Source organism: Notolepis coatsorum, assembly GCF_963971535.1.
Source record: "Notolepis coatsorum genome assembly, chromosome: 2".
Lineage (NCBI taxonomy): Eukaryota > Metazoa > Chordata > Actinopteri > Aulopiformes > Paralepididae > Notolepis > Notolepis coatsorum.
Genome location: NC_140166.1, coordinates 81,025,808 through 81,051,645, shown reverse-complemented (window position 1 = coordinate 81,051,645; position 25,838 = coordinate 81,025,808). Strand labels below are relative to the sequence as shown.

Below are 25,838 nucleotides of genomic sequence, written 5' to 3'. Positions count from 1 at the left end.
ACACCTCGTGAAAGTAAAAAAAAAAAAAAAACATAAAAAACAAACAAGGAAAGGCAATACTGACATAATTTGAAGTAAAGATGTAAGTAAAGAAATAAAAAGAAATAAAATGTTAAAGCCTACATACGTAACCTAGCTTTAACAAAAAGGATAAACACGCACACACACAGCTACGGGGAAATGCACGACATGGTACCAGTTTAGTTACCAAACTGTGGTGTATTCTGTCTCGACAGCGTGGATGATCCAGAAATGACCGAGTTAATAAGCGGTATCAGACTTATACCATCATTCTCATGAAAATGGGGAATACAAAAAAATTACATGTACAAATCCAAACACTTTACTTGGCATTTGTTATGCATTCAAATTAAAAGGCTCAGCAGACGCCCAGAGAGAGATGTGATCTGACCTGGGATCTGTGATCCAGAGAGTCAACAGTGAGATGTGATCAGCCTGCCAGTGATGTGATCTGACCTGGGATCTGTGATCCAGAGAGTCAACAGTGAGATGTGATCAGCCTGCCAGTGATGGGCTCTCTGTGATCTGACCTGGGATCTGTGATCCAGAGAGTCACCAGTGAGATGTGATCAGCCTGCCAGTGATGGGCTCTCTGTGATCTGACCTGGGATCTGTGATCCGACCCGACTCCGTGTCAACAGTTCTTCTCATCTGTTCCTCACCATGCAGTTTACTTACTGCGCCACATTCCATCGACTGCTCGTGGAAAAGCTTCGCCGGCGTTATATCAGTGCAGGATCTCGTTAATTTGAATGACCTTAATAACAAATTCCAGTTAAGATGTTTAAACTGCACCACAAAGTGCCCCGGAGAATCTTCCAAACTGATGATATGATATGAAGCATAATGAATACCTTAAAAAAATATATTATCAGCCAATATCTTTATTAGGGAAACAAGGAAAACCGTATCGGTAAAAAAGAAAAACACCTTCCATAACATCTCTAATGGATATATTAACTCTACTAGTTTTCAAACATTATACTGTACAGGTAATAACTTTTTCCATAATGCATAAATGTACAACTCTCAGACTCTGCTTTACACCAGAACTATCGCAATCTATACACTTATCCCAGATCAGTCTGGAACCACAGAAGGTCTCCAGCTCCACACCGGTACCAGTAGAGGAGCAACCAGCCTCTGATCCCAGATCTGTTTTATCGTGGTTGCTGATTGTTTTGGACACGCGGGTCATTGTTGAACCCACTTTGGACAAACCACTGAATGTCATGCATGAGATGAAATGTAACGACACACAAAGTCTGATATTAGTGAACGGGCAGTGAATTGACCTTCGACCTCGACCACCGCCAGTACCTCCTGATGTGCTCTGACCGGTCAATCACCCCCCCCCCCCCCCCCCCCAGACCCTCCTGAATATCAAAATGAAACGTAAAAAAAAAAGAATAAAAATAAATCAGTCAAATTCCAGTGTCCTGAAAGAGGGTGGTGGTGGGGGGTGATACGGTTTCAATCCCAGTCTTGGGTGTTTGGGACACTTAAAAGAAGGACGAAGCGACAGACTGTGGTGGCGGGCGGCGGGGGGGTCTGTGGGAGAAGCTCCGGCCCGGTCACAGGCTGCCGATGTTGGGGAAGCTCTTGAGCTTCTCGGGGAAGTCGTCCTTGTAGAGCACGGGGTCTGCGCGGTGCTCCACCACCTTCAGGGGCATCGTGCCGAACACAGAGGCAAACTTGTTGATGCATTCAGACCTTTAGGGGTGAAAACACAACAACGTTGTTTCATTCCAGGTTTACGACGATTACAAATTTGAAGCCTGCCAACTTCAAGAGGACGTAATCAGAGCAGCATAACTGGACCACATACCACTTTAACATAACCTTTAATCAGAGCAGCACAACTGGACCACATACCACTTTAACATAACCTTTAATCAGAGCAGCATAACGGGACCACATACCACTTTAACATAACCTTTAATCAGAGCAGCATAACGGGACCACATACCACTTTAACATAACCTTTAGAGGCCAACGGCTCAAGGGTTGAACGCTTCCAAGCACTGGAATACACAAGCATCATGTAGAATGCATACTTCTACTTTTGATACGCAAGTACATTCAATATGAAATACTTCTCCACTTTTACATAAGTAGAGTTTTTAATGGAGGACTTTTACCAGAGAACTATGGAACTGGGTACTTCTTCCACCTCTGCGTGTTTGTTTCGGCATTTAAAGATTTATTACCTTTGAGGATTAAAAGGAGATCCGGTCAAATTTATTGTGTATCTTTGCCTTGTGTGGAATGTTTGTGGAGTGGTTACCCATGGTTACCTGCTGCCTTGCAGATTCTAAACATTCTGTGAAAAACAGTTGGTCGAACTACACCTTGGGTGAGAAATAGTTCCTTTACGGATCATTTGAAAATGGCAACATTGGCTCATAAAAACAAGTACCATTGACACAGAAAAATATATTACACAGAATAATATTGCTGTATAGTTTGTTTATAATTCAGGAAGTAAGATATTTAGACTTGGGTCCCCAACACCAATGGTGTTGACAGCGGACGACAGGGGCAGCAGTGGCCACTAGCTTACTTATAGATGACCTTGGCTTAGATGGAGGTAAGACTGCTTAAGAAAATATCCCTTTAAACCTCTTAAAACTATCCAATGTGGATGTCCACGCATCAACGCTTTGAAGTCAAAATGCCCCATTTACATATTATAACAAGGACATTTCATACGGTTGATAATATATTTTCTCATCGCTATATAATTCATTAACTCAGTTCAGTGGAGGTTAGATGAGGCTGAAGGCTCAAACATGGTCCAGACATACCGTACACATACCCGACTCCTCTGGGGGACTAAAACGACGCGATCGCGGACCTCAGCACATGTACGCCTAGGCACGTCCTCGCACGACTCAATAGACCTGTCGCTAAACCACGCCCCCTTTCAAAACCCTGTCGCTAAACCACGCCCCCTTTCAAAAACTCAGACAACAAGCCGAGCGTGACTGACTATGGCAGCGGGAGGACATCAAGTTCAATTGTCAGATTTACCACAGCAGGTAATAGACCTGTTTTTTAAAGATGACACAAATATTTCGTCTAGAAGCAGACAGAGAGGGTTACAATATGCAGTGGAAAAGTATGTTCATGAGATAAACATGTACAGAAAAGATACTATTAGAATCGAGGCTAAATGCTACCACTCGCAGCTGAAAAGTGAGAAACCCCACATGCTCTCTATCAATGTTGCGGATGACAACACCATCATGGAGCAGTGTTGTTCATGTATTGCAGGGTAAGTGATTTCTAACACATTATTACCTTAGACCTCAATGATTACTGCTATTGCTGATATATTTTAGTTTAATTTAGTGGTCCAACGCAGTATACCAGCTCTCTCTCACCCACCCGGTATACTGAGTGGGTGGGGCAGGGCTAAAGTCAGGAAGACATTGGATTTACATGTCAAAACCACTGTAGGCCCGACAGCTGTGTCATTTATGTAATGTTAGTGATATTCAAGGAGCAGCTAGTACGAGCAGTGTTCTCAAACAGTATTTCTTTTCTCCCCTTCTCATTTCTGTTGAAATCATAGGGCACCAGGGTACTGTGCACACATCATTGGGTCTTTTCGGAGCAGACACGAGAGCCCGGATGGGATCTGGATATTCCAGAGTTGGCTTCCCATCTCTGAAGTGCTTTGGGGTGAAAAGACAGAAGCCAAAGTTAGCTAAAAACACCAGCTAACTAGCGAAACTAGCGAGGACGAGTAGAACGTATCGTTACATGTTGGCAGCTAACGTTAGCTAGCTGCTAACGTTGGCTAACTGGGCTGGATACACGATAGCTAGTTCGCAGTCAAAGTCAAACGTTAGCAAACTAATAGTTTGGTCTACGTTTCTAATACATGCCGTCAAATATTATGTCTTTATGAATTGACCTTACCTTTGAGCAAACATAAGTGTCCTTGGTAATGGTATTCACGTTCAGTTGTTTATGTGGTCGACGACACAACATAATCCACCGCTTGCACTTCTGTAGTTTTCGTAAGGGCTTCGGAAAAGGTACAAAATATACTCCTCCATCCAGTCTTTCGGGGTACCTGGTGACTGAATTACAGGTACCCCACGCACAGCGTTTCACCATCAGATATTATGTAGATAATAACAAAAAACTGAACTCTTGACAGTGGTTGCGATCACAGCCGTCTGGTTCAATACAACCTAAAACCTAGGTTGACCGAGCTTTGTGCAGCGAGGATTTTGCTGTGAGGGGGCGGGGGTAATATGGGGTAATATGATTGGACAAATTCTATTTTGGGGCGTGGTTTAGCGACAGGTCTATTGTTGCGGTACCTAGCGCTAGCATGCTGCATGGCTCGACGTGCACGCTGAGCGAAGGAGACCGGTGGACCAAAGTGAAGCCTGGACCGTGGAAAGTAAAGCACTGCGGATTGTCCTGTGTTTCTAGACTATGTCCTGTGTTTCTAGACTATGTCCTGTGTTTCTAGACTATGTCCTGTGTTTCTAGACTATGTCCTGTGTGGACTAGTCTATGTCCTGTGTTTCTAGACTATGTCCTGTGCTTCTAGACTATGTCCTGTGTTTCTAGACTATGTCCTGTGTGGACTAGTCTATGTCCTGTGTTTCTAGACTATGTCCTGTGCTTCTAGACTATGTCCTGTGTTTCTAGACTATGTTCTGTGTTTCTAGACTATGTTCTGTGTTTCTGTGTTTCTAGACTATGTCCTGTGTTTCTAGACTATGTCCTGTGTTTCTAGACTAGATGTCAGAGTCTAAAAGGGGCACTTCACCAACAAAAAAAACAACACCGATTTATTCTGCACGTAATCTCACGCACGCATCCAAAAACTCTCAACAGTTTTGCACACATTCATTTAGTTTGACAGTTAATATTGAGCGTAAGTGAGTTTGAATGTGGCCACCGGTGATGTCATCGGAGGACACAGAATTATGGATGTGCATGACTGGCCAAAATAATTTTAGATTAATTTTAGAAATCTACTGTTCTTAACACTTTCTGCGCCAACAACGAGTTTACTCGTTATTGGCCGCCAGCGGTTGAGCACCAACAACTAGTAAACTCGTTATTTGGTCCGTTTTCCTTTTTTTCGATTTTAATATTCTATTCAATGTCACAGACCTGTATGTTGCCGTTAAAATGCATACTGGGACCCAGAGGGTGCTGTACCGGCCAGATCTTGCCAGGTGGCAGTATCGAGAGTGCAGTAAACCCTGTTCCAGACCCTGTGTTACGCTCAAATGTCTCCGGGCGCTATATTTAGACAGAGCCGAGTGAATCGCTTCATCTGACCACTTCGAAACGCATCTGGCACATTCGATCCATAAGTTGTGCCAAATTATGTCCGGGAGCAGATGGACACCAATACTTGAAATCGCGATCAGACAATTGGAATATTCTTTTTGGAATACCCCCCGACCAGAGGTAAGGACTATCTGACATCAATTTCAGCTTGATCCAACAATGTTTTCATATCGTTCTGTAGTGTTCAACACGCCCAATTGCAAAATCCCTACGACGATCTCTTTTCATCTCCATCATTTCATTGAATCCTTGTGTTGTGTTAATTACAGCTCAATGGAATGATAAGGCAGCAGTCCCTATAAGACAAGGTATTGCTATCTTTTCATCTACATCATTTCATGGAGCTGTAATTAACACAACACAAGGATTCAATGTCCCCGATGACATGATCAATGGTGGCCATATTCATATTCAAACTCATTTACCCTAAATAACTGTCAAACTAAATGAATGTGTGCAACACTATTTAAGAGTTTCTGGATGTGTGTGAGAGATAATCAGCATTGTTTTTGGTGAAGTGGCCCTTTAAAGGTTAACAGGCTAAGACTCACCTCTCTACCATGTGCGTCTGGTCCAGGGACAGTCCGTCGATGGCTGTGCACTCGGGACACTTAAACTTCTTCCTGGGAGTGACCTGAGGCAAGAGAGGAGTTACTGCAATTACTTTGCTGAGGTTTCGAGAATCAGCATTTCAGTAAACAGTGGGTTTGCCCTGACCATCAAAATACATAGAACGCTGCTGTGCACAGCAGTCATTTTATGTCACGTGCCACTGACATAAAATACACCAAATTAGGGGCAATAAATAGGACAGTGAGCTCATACTTAAGCAATAATACACTTGAAGCCTGTGGTATGTCATGAGTATTGCCACGGCTGTGATGCACCCGCAGGCATGAGAGTGAAGCTCGAGTCACATCACACATGTTAGGAGTAGGTCATGTTGTCACAGTTTCCATTTGATGAATGGCAGTTGAAACTTTCTACAACATTATAAAGCCAGCGCAGTGGTATATTCATGGTGATTTAACCGTGAGTGTATCATGAATACACTCACTGTTTAGAACACTCTCGACCAATCACAATGCGTGGTCGGAACTCCTGTTGTATAAATGTATGTATATGTATGTATAATGTATTTTTTTTTAATATGTATGGTATTTTATGATTCAAGCTGTGTCATCGTGTCTGCCTATTCATCTTGTCTAGTGGAAATATGTTTTTTGAAACATTATTGTGTCAACCTCTGTGGTTTTATAATGTATGCATGACTGTTGGCTGTGCAGTTGGCGTCTATGCCTTCTACAACGCTGTTCGGTTTCCGGGTTCCTCTGATTGGCCACTAAGCCCACGTGACCCTACGCTAGCACGCCCCCCTTATCGCCGCCAGTTATCACGTACGCCCGCGCAAGCGCCGCGACAAGCGCCTTCAATGACAGAGCTCTCATATTTGCGAATGCATAAACTATATCTTAAATTATGGCTATGTGTCTAATATGGCCGTCGCTTATCAATGACTTGTTTTGTTTACATCAGGGTGAACGCTGTTGCATTCGCAAATATGAGAGCTCTCAGCTCTGTCAATTGATAAGCGACGGCCATATTAGACACATAGCCATAATTTAAGATATAGTTTATGCATTCGCAAATATGAGAGCTCTGTCATTGAAGGCGCTTGTCGCGGCTCATGCGCATGCGATAACTGGCGGCGATAAGGGGGGCGTGCTAGCGTAGGGTCACATGGGCTTAGTGGCCAATCAGAGGAACCCGGAAACCGAACAGCATTGTAGAAGGCATAGTGCAGTTGTTATTGATTGTTGAAAATAAACTAAACAAAACTAATTACACGCATTAACACTTTCTCTGCCAAGGACGCCTAAACTCGTCATTCCCCGCCATGCTAATTCTGCCAATGACGCCGTAACACGTCATTGAGATCAATATTTCAAAAATCTGTGATCGCAATCATATTTCTCCCCCGGAGACTTGAGATCTACTGTTGATCCCCTCTCAACTCTCCAACGGTTCAAGAGCGCCATCTGGTGGCCGATCGGCGGATCGCCCAAACCGGAAACTGGTGCTCATCCAAATTCGGTCCGATCACTCGCTATAGGTGCCGGGACTCGAGCGCGACACAATGGATAGTGATCCGTTACCAATAACTCGATAAACAACATGATTTGGACGTATATACTATTATACAACCTGGAGATGGATCGCATATTTCAACATCCCATAATAGGAATATTTTTGCTCCACGCTCATCGCCCAACGCTACGAGGAAGCTGCGGTGAGTTTCAGCGTTTTTTTTTTACCGTGTTCGATACAAACTGCTCTAATGATCATATCACCCACACTAGATGAATCATAGGACCCCAGGAAGACTAGAGGCTCTTTCATGAGTCTCTAATGGGGATCCTTTAATAAACATAAACATAACGTTGGCCACGGAATTATAAATGACCCCCCCCCCATCCGGTCAACATCAGATGATAAGTAGTAACTTCTAGAAGCACGTCCATTTGACATTTTTTATCTTGCGCAGATCGCTATCAAACTGTATTTGATCATCAATATAATGCATTTAGGGCTATAAATCACGTTCTGGAGAATGCTGCAGAAAACGATAAAAACATATTTATACTTTAGACCGTATTTTAGTATGAATATGTGAATGAAAAAGTATAACGTTCCTATGTCCTGAACAATAGATAATTGACGTTGAATGGGCTAATGTCAATTTAGCAATACAATTTAAAAAGTTATAGCCCTGCAAAGAAGGGGAACTTCTCCATAGACAAATAGAGCTGGCAGAGGATGGTATAATGATGTACATAAGCCTGGCGAAGAAAGTGTTAAAATGGCTTAATTCCACCGTGGTCCAGTTTTGGTGAACTGCTTCTTACATGTACCACGGAACTGCCATAGAGACACCACGGAACTGCCATAGAGACACCACGGAACTGCCATAGAGACACCGTGGAACTGCCATAGAGACACCACGGAACTGCCATAGAGACACCATGGAACTACCATAGAGACACCATGGAACTACCATAGAGACACCGTGGAACTACCATAGAGACACCGTGGAACTACCATAGAGACACTGTGGAACTGCCATAGAGACACCGTGGAACTGCCATAGAGACACCATGGAACTACCATAGAGACACCGTGGAACTGCCATAGAGACACCGTGGAACTGCCATAGAGACACCGTGGAACTGCCATAGAGACACCGTGGAACTGCCATAGAGACACCGTGGAACTGCCATAGAGACACAGCGGAACTGCCATAGAGACACCATGGAACTGCCATAGAGACACCACGGAACTGCCATAGAGACAGCGCGGAACTGCCATAGAGACACTGTGGAACTGCCATAGAGACACCGCAGAACTGCCATAGAGACACCACGGAACTGCCATAGAGACACCACGGAACTGCCATAGAGACACTGTGGAACTGCCATAGAGACACCACGGAACTGCCATAGAGACACTGTGGAACTGCCATAGAGACACCACGGAACTGCCATAGAGACACTGTGGAACTGCCATAGAGACACCACGGAACTGCCATAGAGACACTGTGGAACTGCCATAGAGACACTGTGGAACTGCCATAGAGACACCACAGAACTGCCATAGAGACACTGTGGAACTGCCATAGAGACACCGTGGAACTGCCATAGAGACACCACGGCACTGCCATAGAGACACTGTGGAACTGCCATAGAGACACCGTGGAACTGCCATAGAGACACCGTGGCGTCTCAACGACCTCCGACCTCACCACGGCCTCGTCATACCTCGGGGCCTCGGCTACATCGACCAGTCGCGTCTGTTTTTAGTTATTTTTCTACAAGGAGTTGACGGTTTGTTGGATGGGGGCCGGTGACGGCTCCAGCGACGGCCAGATTTGTGTTTCTTCTCCGGCAGAAAGGTTCGGCGGAGGATGAACTCTTAGGAACCGATGAATCACCGGCGTCTGGTTAGCGGAGCTGCCGCTTGTGCAAAACGAAACCAACTTGTTTAGGTTCTATTAATTCTTTTAAACGGACGCGATACCTTCCGTATGGTTTTTCCCACCCGTTATCACGACGGTTCGATGTAGCCGCTCCCATTCACGCGCCCAGTGTCATGTCTTAAGAACGAATGACAGCAGAGGCATGCCGGGGGGATTATTCATTGTGTTATGCAGCTGTATGTTCATTACTGAAGTCATGCATGGCTTTCCTCTAACCCCCCCCCGCCCCTCCCCGTCGCACCCATGCCCTACAGCTAGCCACACCATGTTCTGAGTGTCAGAGAGGGCGGGGGGGGGAGAGCAGGAGGGGTTCTGAGGACTTGTGTGTGAGTTATGTGGGGCGGTGGGGGAGTGAGTGGATGGTAGGGTGTGTGTGAGCCCCAGTGAGCCTAGGAAAACATACTCAGAGGGGGAGTGCCACTGAGTGACACCCAGATAAGGGAGGTTAAGGCCAGGTTTTTCAGGCCTCTGCACCTGGGCACGGTCAGCCCAGTTGTTGGGGTGGGGGTGGAGGGTAGTATAGAAGGGTGAGAACTGATCAGACGCAGATATGCTGGACCCATCTGTCAGGACAACTGCTTTCGAGCACCTATTGATTAATTCATGAATGCGTGGCGTCTATTTTATGATTGTCTATTTTATGATTATTGGCTATTTTTATAGTCATTTTATGTGCACTTTAGGTATTGCTTTTATCTCGTCAAATCTCTGCTCATTTTATGTACAATTTCTGTCAACCATCTGCTCATTTTATGCCTATTTTCTGTCCATTATGTCTACATTACTGCTGTGAAGCATTTTGGGCTGCAAGTCCTGTATGAAAGGTGCTATACAAATAAAGTTGATTGTTATTATTATTTTCAGATCCCCATTAGCGGCTACTATTCCTCTTCACAAAAAAAAAATAAATAAAAAAAGAAGAAAACACAAAAACATGCAGCAAACATCGTCCCTGAACCCAAACCCCACCCAGGACCCTGCCCCCTATATAGAGCCATAGCATCACAGTGTGTGTTTTGGCGGAATTGTACCTTTATGGGGGCTTTGCCGGTGATGTTAGCCACTAGGAAGTTCATGGCGATGTCTTCACAGTTCATGTGAGCGTCCACCCAGTTCTTAATGTCTCCTGGCATCTTGTATGTGTACAAATAGTTGAAATACTGGAACAGAAACGGAAACACAATAAAAACACAGCATGTAATATAATATCAATGGAATCGAATGTCGCACGGACGGGCCACTGACGTAAAATACACCAAATTAGGGGCAATAAACAGGACATCTTGACACCGAGTGAACCTAACCCCTGACCTCGGGAGAACAAGTCTTTGTATTGGACTGTAGCATTTGCTTTGAGTCGGAGTGAGGAGCCTGCGGGTGCCGGTGAGATAACCTCGCCTGACCTACGACCCCGACGCTCGTCTGTCTCTCCTGTCAATGACCTCCTCTCCTCCCGACACTTCATTTACTCGCGCCGTAGCGGACGGATAAAGTTCAACTTGGAGAAACGGACGTCGTGACCAATGTCAAAAGTATTTATGAAATTCCTAACGCTCTCTCTCTCTCTCCTCTCTGCATAATCGCGTTTTTGCAAAGAATCTCGCTTCTGTGTGTTTTTGCCAAACGGCACAAGGAGAAATAAAGGAATGTAGGGACTAATCAAGCAGGCGTTCCCAGGATAATAATAATAATTCATTTTATTTATATAGCGCTTTTCAATGACCCAATGACGCTGACAATAAGCAAAACAAAGAACAGAGAAACATAGAACCACCAGTAACGACTAACGAGCAACAAATACAGAAGCCAGTAGGGGAAACAATCAGGGGAGTAAGGAAACCGAGGGGAGGGGGGGGGGGGGGGGGGGGGGTGGGAGGGACAGGAGATGGAGAGAAAGTAGGGAAAGGGAAAGGGAGGTGGTAGGTTGGAGGAGGGTGGTTATGGGTAGGGAAGGTTATATGGTTGGGAGAACAGGTAGGTTCTTGGTAGGATACCTTGTGGTAGAAGGCGGCTCCGGTCAGAACCATGGAGACCTCGTTGGTCCACTCGGACTCGTACTTCCACTTGCCCATCTCGTGGTCCCACAGGTGCAGTCGCCCGGGGTAGCCCACCAGCCTGTCCGGGAACTCCCTCCACACCTGGAGGAGGGGCGGAGCAGGAGACATCGTATGACAAGACACATGACCATTGACCTATCTGAACCCCCACCCCCCCCCTGCCCACTTTTCTTCATCCTCCAATCACAACTGTTGCTTCCTTCTGAGATAGGTCAAGATCCAAGGTGAGAAGTGAAGGTTCATTCTGGAGAATGACTTCTGGAGTAACATGGTCAATTTTTTTTTTTTAAATCTGATGCACAAAAGTCATTGGACCTCATTCACCAACATTGTCTTAACACATTCGGGGCCAACCACGTATATATACGTGTTTCGGATCCAACGATTGACGGCCAACCGTATATATATACGTGGTAAGGTTGTTTTGGCTTTTATTCCATTGTAATATCCTACTCAATGTCATCGAGCGGCACTGCAGATTTACCCTACTCTTGGAATTCGGAAAAGTGCATTACCGGCCAGATCCTCGTAGGGGCGCTGTCTCGATAATGCAGTGTTCCCTGTTAGACCGGTATATATTTTTTTAGTATGCATAGGCTTTTCTGTTAGCCTAAAATTATAATTATCACGATATATTTTAATAATCGATATCGATCGATAATAAAAAAAAAAATCAATACATTTTTTTTGTGACCTGCAACAGGGCAGTTCTAAAACCAGAGACAGTGGACAGACTTGTCTTTCTTGCCTGCAACTTAAAGTAATGGCTTTGCTTGTCCAAATGACAATACTGACCAAATTGAGATTTATTTTTCTCTTATCCATTTATTGTTTGCTTTCTAATTTAAAATACAGTTTGAAACCGTCTGTACACAGTAGGCTATGTGTGCTAGCAGAGCTAGTCTCCAGTCGCGAGTCACGGTGCACATGTGCGGTGGTTTGTCCATCAAAAAAGCGCCAAAAGATAGAAAAGAAACTAGCAGAGCCAGAACTGTTCAACTCCCCTGGAGCCACAGCCAGCAGAGAAGCTTGTTTACTTTCACTTTCAAACCAGCTGCAGCCTGAGAACTGGAGTATGAGGGGCTGTAACACTAAATATGGCAGCAACAACAAAGAATTGCTGCAAAATAAACATACATCTTTTTTTTTTTTTTTATAAATCTTTTAATTTAATTTTTTTTTAATAATAATTATCTATATCGAGTGATATGATAACATTATCATATCATTATTGTGATATCATTTTTGGCCATATCGCCCAGCCCTAGGCTCTCATACGTTGCAACTCAAGTCGTGTCGGAGCATTTACACACACTCCCGACTGCGTGTGTGTGTGGGGAAACACATATTCCGATCCGTGCAATAATATTCACGGGGGTAAATATTGTCATTTGAAACAAGTTACCAATGCATTGTCCCATAGGTATATACCCCCCCTGCGGCAAAATTAATTAGTCTCCCTCTCTATCTCTCTCTCTGTCTGCCAGTGCAGACTGTGGGTGACTGTCATACAGCGCATTGCGAGTATGGGCGGAGCCCAGCCAAAAACAGCTTGGAATCTTGCGCGTTGCGCACCTCTGTCACACAAAAGGCTGCTCGGTGTGTTGGTCGACATCGACTGGCGTGAGAACTGTAGGTCAGCGGCGGTACGCTTGACTGAAACCTCAAACGACTGCGGACATGCCGCGCAGAGTCTGGTCTGCTGCTCACAGAACGCGGCCTTAACACATTCAGCGCCAATCACGACTATAGTCAGGTTATCCTGCCAGCGGTTGGAGCGCCAGAACCCGACTATACTCGGGTTTGCGTTTTCATATATATTTTTTTTGATTTTAATATTCTATAAAGTCGCACAGACCTCGGTGTATCATTGGGACTCATTCTGAGACCTCGAGATTGCAATGCCGGGTGGCGATACCGCTAGGTGGCAGTATCGCCTACCATTTGAAACCTTATTTCACACCGTGTGTTACATTTTATATGGTCCGGGCGGAGAAATGGGACCCGGGCAAGTGAAAGGCTTCATTCGAGCTTCATTCACTTGGAACGCGTCCAGCACACTTGATGCATAGTTTGTTCCATTTCATGTCAGGGACACGATGGACATCAATACTGGAAATCGTGATCAGACCAACGGCTGGTGCAGCCCCCAAGGAGGTGAAGATTATTTCCCGCTCCTGTTCGCCGGACCTTGAACATTTTTCCATCCTTTGTCGCCCGTTTTATCTCCCCCGGGAATCCACAGCCATAATAACAACAGCAGTATACATCCCACCGCAAGCCGATACCGCCAGAGCTCTGGCAGACCTACAGGACTGTTTGAACCAGCACCAAAACAAACACCCAGACCTGATCGTAGCCGGCGACTTCAATAAGGCTCATTTAAAAAAAAGTTACGCCAAACTTTTACCAACATATCACATGCACCACTAGGGGGGGAAATACGTTGGATCACTGCTACACCCCTTTCAAACAGGGCTATAAGGCAGTACCAGCACCTCTGCTAGGTAAATCTGACCACAACGCCATCTTTCTTTTGCCCGGCTACAAACAGAGAGCCTGTGAGGCTGTTGTGTCGCGAGAGGTGAAGCAGTGGTCCGAGAGCTCAGAGGCCACGCTACAAGACGCACTGGAGGACGTCGACTGGGGCATGCTCCGGTCGAGCTACAGTGACGTCAGTGAATATGCGGATGTTGTAGTCAGCTTTATAACAACGATAGCTGACAACATTGTCCCCACGAAGAAGGTGCAGGTTTTCCCAAACCAGAAACCGTGGGTTGACAACTCCATCCGAGTGGCCCTGAATGCTCGTACCGCTGCTTACAACTCGGGCCGAGCATCGGGAAGTATGGAAGAGTACAAGGTAGCAGCTTACATGCTACGCAAAGAGGTTCGGGCTGCAAAACAGCGATATGCGAACAAGTTGGAGACACAGATGGCACAGAACGACACGAGAGGCTTATGGCGGGGAGTACGAACGATAACTGATTATAAAGTCAGCCCCCCCTCAATAGTAAGTGCCGATGCCTCTCTCGCGGATTAACTCAACTCCTTTTACGGCAGGTTTGGGGCGAGCAGTGGCGACGTTAGCTCACCGGCTAACGGCGCCACTGACACGCCGGCTGACGCGGGGAGGGGGGGTTCATCCGCGGGGGGGGGGACACACTCTCTCATTGACGGAACACAGCGTGAGATTAGCGTTTATGGGAGTAAATACTCTGAAAACTGCAGGCCCAGATGGGATAACGGGACGAATACTAAAGTCCTGTGCAAATCAGCTGGCCCCAGTATTTACATCCATATTCAATCTATCCCTGGCTGAGTCCGTGGTCCCTGCCTGCTTCAAAATGTCCACTATAATCCCTGTACCAAAAAACTCCTCTCCAGCAGGCCTAAATGACTACAGACCGGTGGCACTCACCTCTGTGGTCATGAAATGCTTTGAGAGGCTGGTCAAGGACCACATCTGTGCCTCTCTCCCTAGTAACATGGACCCACTGCAGTTTGCATATAGGACAAACAGGTCCACTGACGATGCAGTCTCCAAAGTACTACACAACACACTATCTCACCTTGACAGTCAGAAGGGGGGCTATGTGAGATTGCTGTTCATTGGCTATAGTTCAGCTTTCAACACCATAGTCCCCACCAGACTGGTTGACAAGCTGATCGATCTGGGTCTGAGTTCCGCCATGAGCGCCTGGATCCTGGACTTTCTAAGTTACAGGCCCCAGGCGGTCAGGGTGGGGGGTCATACCTCCAGCAAAATCACCCTGAGTATCGGGTCCCCCCAGGGCTGCGTTCCGAGCCCCCTGCTGTATTCACTGTACACTGTGTGTACACTGTGTGGCCAGGTTCAGCTCCAACTCCATAGTGAAGTTTACGGACGACGCGTGGTGGTGGGTCTGATCTCTAACAATGATGAGAAGGCCTACCGGGAGGAAGTTGATGAACTGGCACGCTGGTGCCGGGATAACAGCCTACTCCTGAACATTGGTAAAACCAAAAAGAGCTGATCGTGGATTTTAGGAGAATACAGCAGGGGCCACTGTGAATAAACGGGGCTATCGTGGACAGGGTGAGCAGTTTCAAGTACCTGGGAGTCCACATCAGAGGACCTGACATGGTCAACACACATTGATTCTGTGGTGAAAAAGGCGAAACAGTGCTTCTATCACCTGACACAGCTAAGGAAGTTCAGAGTATCGGGGAAGATACTCCACTCCTTCTATTCCAGGGCTGTAGAGAGCATTCTGACTGGAAACATCACTGCCTGGTTTGGAAACAGCACGGCACAGGACAGGAAGGCACTCCAGAGAGTGGTGCACTCAGCAGAGCGTACTACGGGTATTGCACTACCACCCCTGCAGGACTTATATAACAGGAGGTGCAAATCCAGAGCCTGCAGAATAATGAAAGACCCCCACCACCCCAACAACAGCCTGTTCAAGCTGCTGCAGTCAGGCAAGCGCCTACAGACACACGCTGCGAGAACAGAGAGACTCCGGCTCAGCTTCTTCCCCCAGGCCATTAGAACACTGAACTCTCCACTCACAAGTACACATGAGCACACACAGACACACGCAGACACACACACACACACACACACACTCACTTTAAACAAAATGTCACTTTAAAAATGGAAAAGTCACTTTAAAGCAGACCTGGGCCACTTCCGGCCCTTTGGGCGTCAGTGTCCAGCCCGCGGTACATTTTTACAATTGGAGATAATGAATATTGAGCAGAATTAAGTTCAAGTTATCATTGGTTCGGCCCTCCAACACAGTTCAGGTTTCTCATGTGGCCCCTTGTAAAAGTGAATTGCCGACCCCTGCTTTAAAGGAAGCAGGTATTGTATAGTATCCCCAGTTCAAAAGGTAGGTGATACTGCCACCTGGCGGGATTCAATCGTCATTGCAATTCCAACATAGGCAGCTCCGGGTGAGTGTTTAGAACGGGGATCAAAGGAAAAATATCAAAGGTTGGCGACAAAACGCGAGTATACCGTAATTTTCGGACTATAAGCCGCGCCTTTTCCCCCCATTTTTCGACCCTGCGGCTTATATAACGGTGCGGCTAATCTATGGATTTTTACAGCTAACGGCCACTAGGGGACCTCCTAAATCTATGAATTGTACAGGTTACAGTCCACCACCTTTAACTCTCACTCGAGAGGGCCTACCTGGAAGAGGTAGAGAATATGTCGCAGTGATGTCAGGAGAACTGCCTCTCCCTGAACGTCAGCAAAACAAAAGAGATGATTGTGGACTTCAGGAGGTCGGGGGTCAGGGACTACAGCCCCCTCAGCATCGACAGGGCAGCAGTTGAGAGCGTGAACAGTTTCAAGTACCTAGGAGTCCACATATCCGAGGACTTGACATGGACCACACACATTGACAGTGTTGTGAAGAAGGCACGGCAACGCCTCTACTTCCTCAGGCGCCTAAGGAAGTTCCAAGTCAGTCAGAAGATCCTTAAGAACTTCTACTCATGCACAATAGAGAGCATCCTGACTGGCAATATCACCTCCTGGTTTGGGAATAGCACCGCACAAGACCGCAGCAGACTACAGAGAGTGGCCCGTTCAGCCGAACGCACAATTGGAGGGGGGCTTCCCACTCTCCAGAACATTTACAACAAGCGGTGCATGGGTAAGGCTAAGAGAATTATCAAAGACTCCAGCCACCCAAACAACTGTCTCTTTGAACTGCTGCGGTCAGGCAAGCGATACCGGAGTCTCATGGCAAGCACAGAAAGACTTAGAAGAAGCTTCTATCCCCAGGCCATCAGGTTGCTCAACGAACAATAACACTATGCAACAACCATCAAAAGCACTCACAGCACACACATCCACACGCACACACTCACTTTAAACAAACAACTCACTGCAGCACCCACTCTACACACTTTAGAACACCTAAACACACTTTATATTTATTGGCAAAGAATTTGCACTACAACCCATACCTCAGTACACCTTACTGTAAATTGTACCTAAATTGTACTTCATCCCATTTCTGCTTTGCACTATATAGTATATTGTATAGTATATTGTATGGTAACTCAGTTACTTCTACTCTGCATTGAACATTGTACATATGTACATACTGAACACTTGTGTCTACGTACGTGACTTCTATTTTATACTTGCTATACTTATTTTATTTTATACTTATCCTTTTGTCTAGCACAGTCTCTGGAGCGTAACAGAAAGAAGCATTTTGTATAAAAGTATGACAACTAATAAAGAAACTTGAACTTGAACTCTTCTCTCACAGGCACACAGCTGCTGCAAGTTAATAAATGGGAGCTTCCTCAAACAGCCATCTCTTTCCCGACAATCCCCTCTGTGCATGAACCCTTACATATGGTAATTAAACATTAAAACACCTGCGGTTTATAATCCAGTGGGGTTTATATATGTACACATCATTCAATTTAGCTGCTGTGGCTTATATTCAGGTGTGGCTTATAGTGCGAAAATTACGGTACTCGTTTTTGGCGCCCAATGAGTTAAGAACACGGCGCACACCAGTCTGTCCGACTTACGACTGCTCTTCAGCGCTCTTAAATCCTGCTCTTAGTTAATAGCGAATCCAGGAGAAGGGACCGTTGGTCAATCCCAAAAATTTTCTCGAAAATATCTTAAGTGGAGCTAGGACAAAAGAAAATCTGATCTTTTGTCTTAAGTCCGTTGGTGAATGAGACCCATTGATCTTAGACATCAGAATGCGTCCGGCTAGACGTCTCTGCCTGAGCCCCAGATGGTTGTTGATAATGACTCTCTCTCTGATAGGCAGCTCTGTGAAGGAGATCCCAGTAGCCCGTCTAATACTGCCAGCGGGCTGAGACAGAATCACCACCGGGCGGCCAGACAGGCAGACGGCCCCCTTTCACTATATCCTGCTTCTCAGTTCACGTAATTATCTGTAAATTGTGGACAATTGCATGAAATGAGTTGTAAATGTCTTCAGGTGAGAGCCAGGCGGAGCGTGGTCTGCGGGCATGGACAGCGTCAGCTCTGTGCTCTGTCATCATTCCTCACACATCAAACAAAACCCCCACCGCCAGACGGTCCGATTCCTCAGTGCTGGTGACTGGGCCTTTAATCTTCCTGGATGACTTTAAACTCTGGGATCAACTTTAAATGTCTGGCTGCATTACCTTCGCCGGTAGCCAGAGGCTCATTTGGTACCGCGAGCTGAGATCGGACTCCCCGCCCCCCCCCCCCCAGACCAGTGGGCAGGAGGACCCCCCCAGACCCATTCCAGTGGGCAGGAGGACCAGGAGGACCCCCCCCAGACCCATTCGAGTGGGCAGGAGGACCATGAGGACCCTCCCCCCCCCCCCCCCCCCAGACCCATTCCAGTGGGCAGGAGGACCAGGAGGACCCCCCCCCCCCCCCCCAGACCCATTCCAGTGGGCAGGAGGACCAGGAGGACCCCCCCCCCCCCCAGACCCATTCCAGTGGGCAGGAGGCCTCGACAGCCAGGCTCCTCCAGCCAAGTCTTCTTCAGGAAGCCCACTAGTGGATGTTCTTGTTTTTAAATGTTGTTGTTATCGAGTCTATTTCTGCAATAACTGCACTTGGCTGCTGTGTTTATTCTACTGACGTTAAAGGAACACGCCAACATTTTGGGAAAACAGAGAAAGACAAGAAGATAGATACCAGTTTCCTCTGTGGGTTCAGTAGAAAGCCATCTGGCTGCACGTTAGCCTAGCTTAGCACAATGAATGGAAGCGGACATGGCCGGTTAGCCTAGGCATTGTCCAACTAACACCTCTCCCGCGAAGGCTAACCGGCACTGTCTGCTTCCATTCATTGTGCTAAGCTAGGCTAACGTGCAGCCAGATAGCTTTCTACTGAACACACAGAGAGGAAACTGGTATCCATCTTCTTGTCCCTCTCTGGAGAAGACGGTAAGCTAATTTCCCACGCGTTCCTTTAACGTCTTGCCAGTGGCGGCCTGTATTTCACGTCAACGACTACGGGAACCAATCAGGGGCTGCGTTCCACTGGGAGGGGACAGCGGTTAGAACGCAGTCCCCGATTGGCTCAGATCGCGATGCAATTTCTGGAAAAGTCTATGTGGATACGAGGAAGACCAGTGTGTTAACACATTCTGTGCCACGCCTCTTCCGGGAAACAGCTATGCGATGCCACCCATTAAACCAATGTAGTCCGTCACCTTGTTTGTAGAGCTATAACTATATTCTATATTATAGCTATGGATACAATACTATAGTCATTTGACACTGGGTTTCTTCCGGTCAAGATGTGTTGCAGGTGTTTAATCAAAGATCCCCGCTTTCTAGTCTTGCACAAGGACCAATCAGCATGGGTATGGGCGGGTTCATTTTCCATTGATGGGGATTTGATTGGCTGTTTTTAAATAAAGTGCGGCGCAGGACTAATAGCGTTAACGTTAGTTCGGCCAGAGAAACAAATATACTAATTAAAATTGTTGGACCTGCGAGATTTGTACTTTGTAGGTCTGCATTTTAAATGTAAGGAGTAAAAAGTATGTTTTTTTTCTCTGAAATGTAATTGAGTAAAAGTACAAATATACAAACCTAATAATACTTGAGTAAAGTACAAATCCCCCAAAACAGTACTTGAGTATTGTAACGAAGTACAATTACTCAAGTACTTTACACCCCTGGAGAGAAGTGAAATGTAAGGTCAAGGCTGAGGTCATAGGGAAGCTCACCTCGTATCCAAACTGCAGCTCGTCGGACGTCAGCATGATGATGTCGTCGTCGATGGCCAGCACCGCCTCCGTCTCGATCTCGTCGTAGGGGAAGAAGCGGTTGCTGAGCTTGTTCTCCTTGGTGCGCACCACTTTGAGCGGCACGGCGATCTTCGGCCAATCGGACTCTAGTGGGAGAGAAGGCGACGCGGTAAGAAGCACGAAAACACGCGCAAACCACGCAAAGGACGGTCTACTCTTCACACACGTAGAAACTCCTCGTTGGCACATTTTAAAAGGTTAAGACAATTCACACACGGAGCCGATTCCACTCCCTAGAGATGAGAATTATGGCGTCACCGAGAAAAAGACAGTGGAAGACGTTACGGCCAAGACTGACATTTCATTCACCGGCTCGCATCGCGTCGACAAATTCCAAGCGTGTAGAACTCAGACCGCAAAGAGCTCTGGAGAGAGAGAGTTCACGGCACGGAGCGCACAACAAACACAAAACCCACGTACTGTGGGCTGACGCAATGAGAAGGTGCTAAATCCCAAAGACGGCATAAAACTTTAAGACTCTTTTCGACCAGCAGCACCTTGTTAAAACGCCAAAACGGGAGGAAACAAAAAATAAAAAATAAAAAAATAAAAAAAACAGAAAAAAACTAAACAGGGGGGCAGCTCAAAAACACAAATCGGGTCTGGTTGAGGATCAGGTCCGTCCTCGTCGCCGGGCCCCGTGCGTTTGACCCGCCAGCGGCCCCTTGTTAATTCTAATGGGTCACAAAGCTCCAGCCGGGCTCCGCTGAGGCCTCTAATCAAAAGGCGACGCGGGGCCATTAGGGGCCACTTCAAACGGGCCTCGCCTCGTCATTACATTAGCTGACGCTTGCAGCGCGCGGACAGATTTAATTCCCGGGACCGGGCCCTGTTCTGCTCTGAAAGCTGAGCCCGAGCCGTCCGTCAGTAGAGGGGGACGGCACCGCAAACAGCTGCATACCTAATTGCCTCGTTAAGGGTAATAATTAGAATGTGTGGCATAATAAATAATGACTAATATCAGCTTTAGTCCCGACGTCTCTAATGGGTTTAAATAGCTGCTCAAGTGTTGCTGCCCACAGAGCAGGCAGACAGACAGGGAGGCAGACAGAGAGGGAGGCAGACAGACAGACAGACAGACAGAGAGGCAGACAGACAGACATGGAGGCAGGCAGACAGACAGACAGGGAGGCAGACAGACAGGGAGGCAGACAGAGAGACAGGGAGGCAGACAGAGAGGCAGACAGGCAGACAGACAGACAGGGAGGCAGACAGGCAGACAGACAGACATGGAGGCAGACAGACAGGGAGGCAGACAGAGAGACAGGGAGGCAGACAGGCAGGCAGACAGACAGGGAGGGAGGCAGACAGACAGGGAGGCAGACAGAGAGACAGGGAGGCAGACAGAGAGGCAGACAGGCAGACAGGGAGGCAGACAGACAGACAGGGAGGCAGACAGACAGACGGAGGCAGACAGACAGGGAGGCAGACAGACAGACATGGAGGCAGACAGACAGACAGGGAGGCAGACAGAGAGACAGGGAGGCAGACAGAGAGGCAGACAGGCAGACAGGGAGGCAGACAGACAGACAGGGAGGCAGACAGACAGACGGAGGCAGACAGACAGGGAGGCAGACAGACAGACATGGAGGCAGACAGACAGACAGGGAGGCAGACAGACAGACAGGGAGGCAGAGAGGCAGACAGACAGGGAAACAGAGAGACAGGGAGGCAGAGAGGCAGACAGACAGGGATGCAGAGAGGCAGACAGACAGGGAGGCAGACAGACAGACAGACAGGGAGGCAGACAGACAGGGAGGCAGACAGACAGACAGACAGGGAGGGAGGCAGACAGACAGGGAGGCAGACAGACAGGGAGGCAGACAGACAGGGAGGCAGACAGAGGCAGACAGGGAGGCAGACAGGGAGGCAGACAGACAGAGAGGCAGGCAGACAGACAGACAGGGAGGCAGACAGGGAGGCAGACAGACAGACAGACAGGCAGGCAGGCAGACAGATAGGGAGGCAGACAGACAGGGAGGCAAACAGCGAGGCAGACACAGACAGACAGACATGCAGGCAGACAGAGAGAGAGGCAGACAGACAGATAGGGAGACAGAGAGGGAGACAGACAGGGAGACAGACAGACATACAGGGAGGGAGGCAGACAGGGAGGCAGACAGACAGGGAGGCAGAGAGACAGACAGGGAGGCAGAGAGGCAGACAGACAGGGAGACAGACAGACAGACAGACAGACAGGGAGGCAGACAGACAGGGAGGCAGACAGACAGGGAGACAGACAGACAGGGAGGCAGACAGACAGACAGACAGACAGACAGGGAGACAGACAGACAGGGAGGCAGACAGACAGGGAGACAGACAGACAGGGAGGCAGACAGACAGACAGACAGACAGGGAGACAGATAGACAGGCAGGCAGGCAGGCAGACAGACAGGGAGGCAGGCAGACAAGTGCAAGATAATTCATACAGGTTTTGTGCAACCATATCAAGTGTGTGTGTGTGTGTGTGTAAACCCCCCCCCCCCCCCCCCCGTCTCCGGGGGCAGCACTGCTCTCCACATTCCCTGTGTGAAGGAGAGCCAGAGAGCCTTGGCTCCAACACACAGCATGTCATGCCTCTCACTGTGATGCTGGGAGAGACGGGCCCTGGCTGCCTCCTCTGTTATCACTCATCTGGTGTGCATCAGGCCTTTAGAAACTAACATGGTGTAGAGGGGGGGGGGGGGGGGGAGGGGGGGAGAGAGGGGGGAGAGAGAGAGGGGAGGGAGAGAGGGGGGGAGAGAGAGGGGGAGAGAGAGGGGAGGGAGAGAGAGGGGGGGAGAGAGGGGAGGGAGAGGGAGAGAGAGGGGGGAGGGAGAGAGGGGGGAGAGAGAGGGGGGAGGGAGAGAGAGAGAGGGGGGGAGAGAGAGGGGGGAGGGAGAGAGAGGGGGGAGGGAGAGAGGGGGGGGGAGAGGGGGGGGGAGAGAGAGAGGGGGGGGAGAGAGGGAGAGATAGAGGGGGAGGGAGAGGGGGGGAGGGAGAGAGAGGGAGAGAGGACGGAAAGGGAGATAGGGGGGAGAGAGAGGAGGGAGAGGGGAGAGAGGGGGGGAGGGAGATAGAGGGAAGAGGGAGAGAGGGAGAGGGAGAGAGAGAGAAGGAGAGGGAGGGAGAGAGAGAGAAAGAGGGAAAGGGGAGGAGAGAGAGAGAAAGAAAGAAAGAGGGAAGGAGAGATAGAAAGACAGAAAGGGAGAGAGAAAGAGGGAAGGAGAGAGAGATAGAAAGAGAAAAGGAGAGAGGAGAGAGAAAGAGGGAAGGAGAGAGATAGAAAGAGAGAGAGAGAGAGAGAGAGATAGAGAGAGAGGAGAGAGAAAGAGGGAAGGAGAGAGATAGAAAGGGAGAGAGAGAGAGAGGAGAGAGATACTTTACTCACTCTCACATCAAGATGGCAGTTTAATTTGCTGCTCCGCAGTTCTCAATCCATTTATGCGCTCAACTGCCAAGTTTATTGAATCTCTAAAACGGACTAAAATGCCATTGGACAGCACGGGCCCTGGGAAGCATGGAATAAAAATCAATCGAATTTGACCCTTCTATAAATATTCCATTCTACTGTGTTAACATCTTTAAAAAGAAAAGAAAATATATTCCGAGATACTCTGTAACACCGCTGAGCCCAATCTATACTGGTGTGGAACCAGTGGACGCAGAGCTGCGGACGCGGCGAAGGAAACGATTGGGCTAGAGAACGAGGAGGCGGGACTGCCTGGAAATCACCAAAACAAAGATGAACCCGACTCCTCAAAGCGCTTTACATTTACATTTAGTCATTTAGCTGTAGTTAGAGACCATTGACCGGAGGTAGGCGGGAGCCGTTCCCTTCGCCGCACGGTATGCCAGGTCGAGGGACTTGAAGCGGATTCGTGCGGCGATGGGGAGCCAGTGCAGGTCCCTAAGAAGTGGGGTGACGTGGGCCGACTTTGGTAGGTTTGAGATCAGGCGGGCCGCTGCGTTCTGAATGAGTTGAAGTGGCCGGGAGGCCAGCGAGCAGTGCGTTGCAGTAGTCGAGGCGGGAGATTACTGTTGATTGGACGAGGAGTTGGGTGGCTTCTTTTGTCAGGAAGGGGCGGATCCTTCTGACGTTGCTCAGGAGGAATCTGCAGGTTGTGGTTGTCGCTGCGATGTGAGCGGAGAAGTTCAACTGGTCGTCGAGGACAACACCAAGGTTCTTGGCGGTCGGGGAAGCGGTCGGGCGACATTGAATATTGTCTGATTAAATGTTGTAATGTCGCTTTTCAGTGTACTAAAATGGTGCATTTGGCAAATGGTCCATTTATATAGCACTTTACAAATAGTTCCTTACATTTTACCCATTCACTCACACACCGACGGCGACCATGCAAGGTGCCAACCTGCTCATCGGGAGCAATTAGGGGTTAAGTGTCTTGCTCAAGGACACTTCGACACGCTGCCCGGGAGGAGTGGGAATCGAACCGGGAACCTCCGGATTACCAGACGACTGCTCTGCCTCCGCCTGGCTCCTCCGCTCTACTGACTTTTGCTAAAGCTTGCATCGCAAATGAAATCGTCTTGGGTATCTTCGATGACACGTCTGCGATGTGAGTTTGTGGACGGACGACTTCAGGAGCAGCAGCAGCTGGCAGTACTGCATCACCGACGCTTCCACAGTTAGCCTGAGCAGATGGTATATGACCGCGATGCCTGAGTGGAAGCAGAGCGCTGCACACAAGTAACGGTATTAATAAAACGGGGGGGGGGGGGGGGGGGAATTGTGCGTTTTTTAACAGCAGGGTATCACGATGCTTTACTGGTATCGGTATACCACGCAAACGCTAGCTAACGGTTAACGTACCTTAAATGGGCCACTGACACAGTGTGAAATGCAAACGCTAGCTAACGGTTAACGTAACTTAAATGGGCAGCTGACACAGTGAAATGCAAACGCTAGCTAACGGTTAACGTAACTTAAATGGGCAGCAGACACAGTGTGAAATGGAAACATTAGCTAACGGTTAACGTAACTTAAATGGGCAGCAGACAGTGCGAAATGGAAACACTAGCTAACGGTTAACGTAACTTAAATGGGCAGCAGACACAGTGTGAAATGGAAACATTAGCTAACGGTTAACGTAACTTAAATGGGCAGCAGACAGTGCGAAATGGAAACACTAGCTAACGGTTAACGTAACTTAAATGGGCAGCAGACACAGTGCGAAATGGAAACGTTAGCCAACGGTTAACGTAACTTAAATTGGCAGCAGACACAGTGCGAAAGGCAAACACGGTGCTCGGTTAGCTGCGTTGCATTATGGAGGGTTGAGGTTACTTTCACTGGGAAATTGTCCTGCGGTCTGCTTGTACTCATGATTGATTTCTCCCTGTATGCTTGTTGAAGGCGAGTGTTAGAGGGTCGGGCCAGAGAGGAGCCCTCTCTCTTTGATGAACTGGGGCCCGACACCAAAACCTGGCAGTTACTGCTGGACGTTTTAGACAGCTGAAAGTTTTTCAGCTATCAAAGTTTTCAGCTCTCCTGCGGGCGCGGTGGTGTTATTTCGACGTGACATACGGACGATGGGCTTCTAGTTTGCCGGGGTAACTGGAGAATACAAACACCAAACTGCTTAAAAAGGAAAAGAAAAGAAAGACCCA

General features: G+C 47.9%; 1 protein-coding gene across 1 annotated transcript in view; it reads right to left on the bottom strand.

Annotated features, from left to right (window-relative positions):
* Positions 1 to 1,398: 1,398 nt before the first annotated feature.
* ext2 (exostosin glycosyltransferase 2) overlaps positions 1,399 to 25,838 on the bottom strand; it is a 95,769-nt gene continuing 71,329 nt past the window's right edge. Inside the window, 5 exon segments of the mRNA XM_084308784.1 lie at positions 1,399 to 1,734; positions 5,901 to 5,983; positions 10,414 to 10,542; positions 11,377 to 11,520; positions 20,151 to 20,407. Of these exon segments, the coding sequence (XP_084164910.1) occupies positions 1,596 to 1,734; positions 5,901 to 5,983; positions 10,414 to 10,542; positions 11,377 to 11,520; positions 20,151 to 20,407 (752 nt within the window). The 3' untranslated portion in view covers positions 1,399 to 1,595.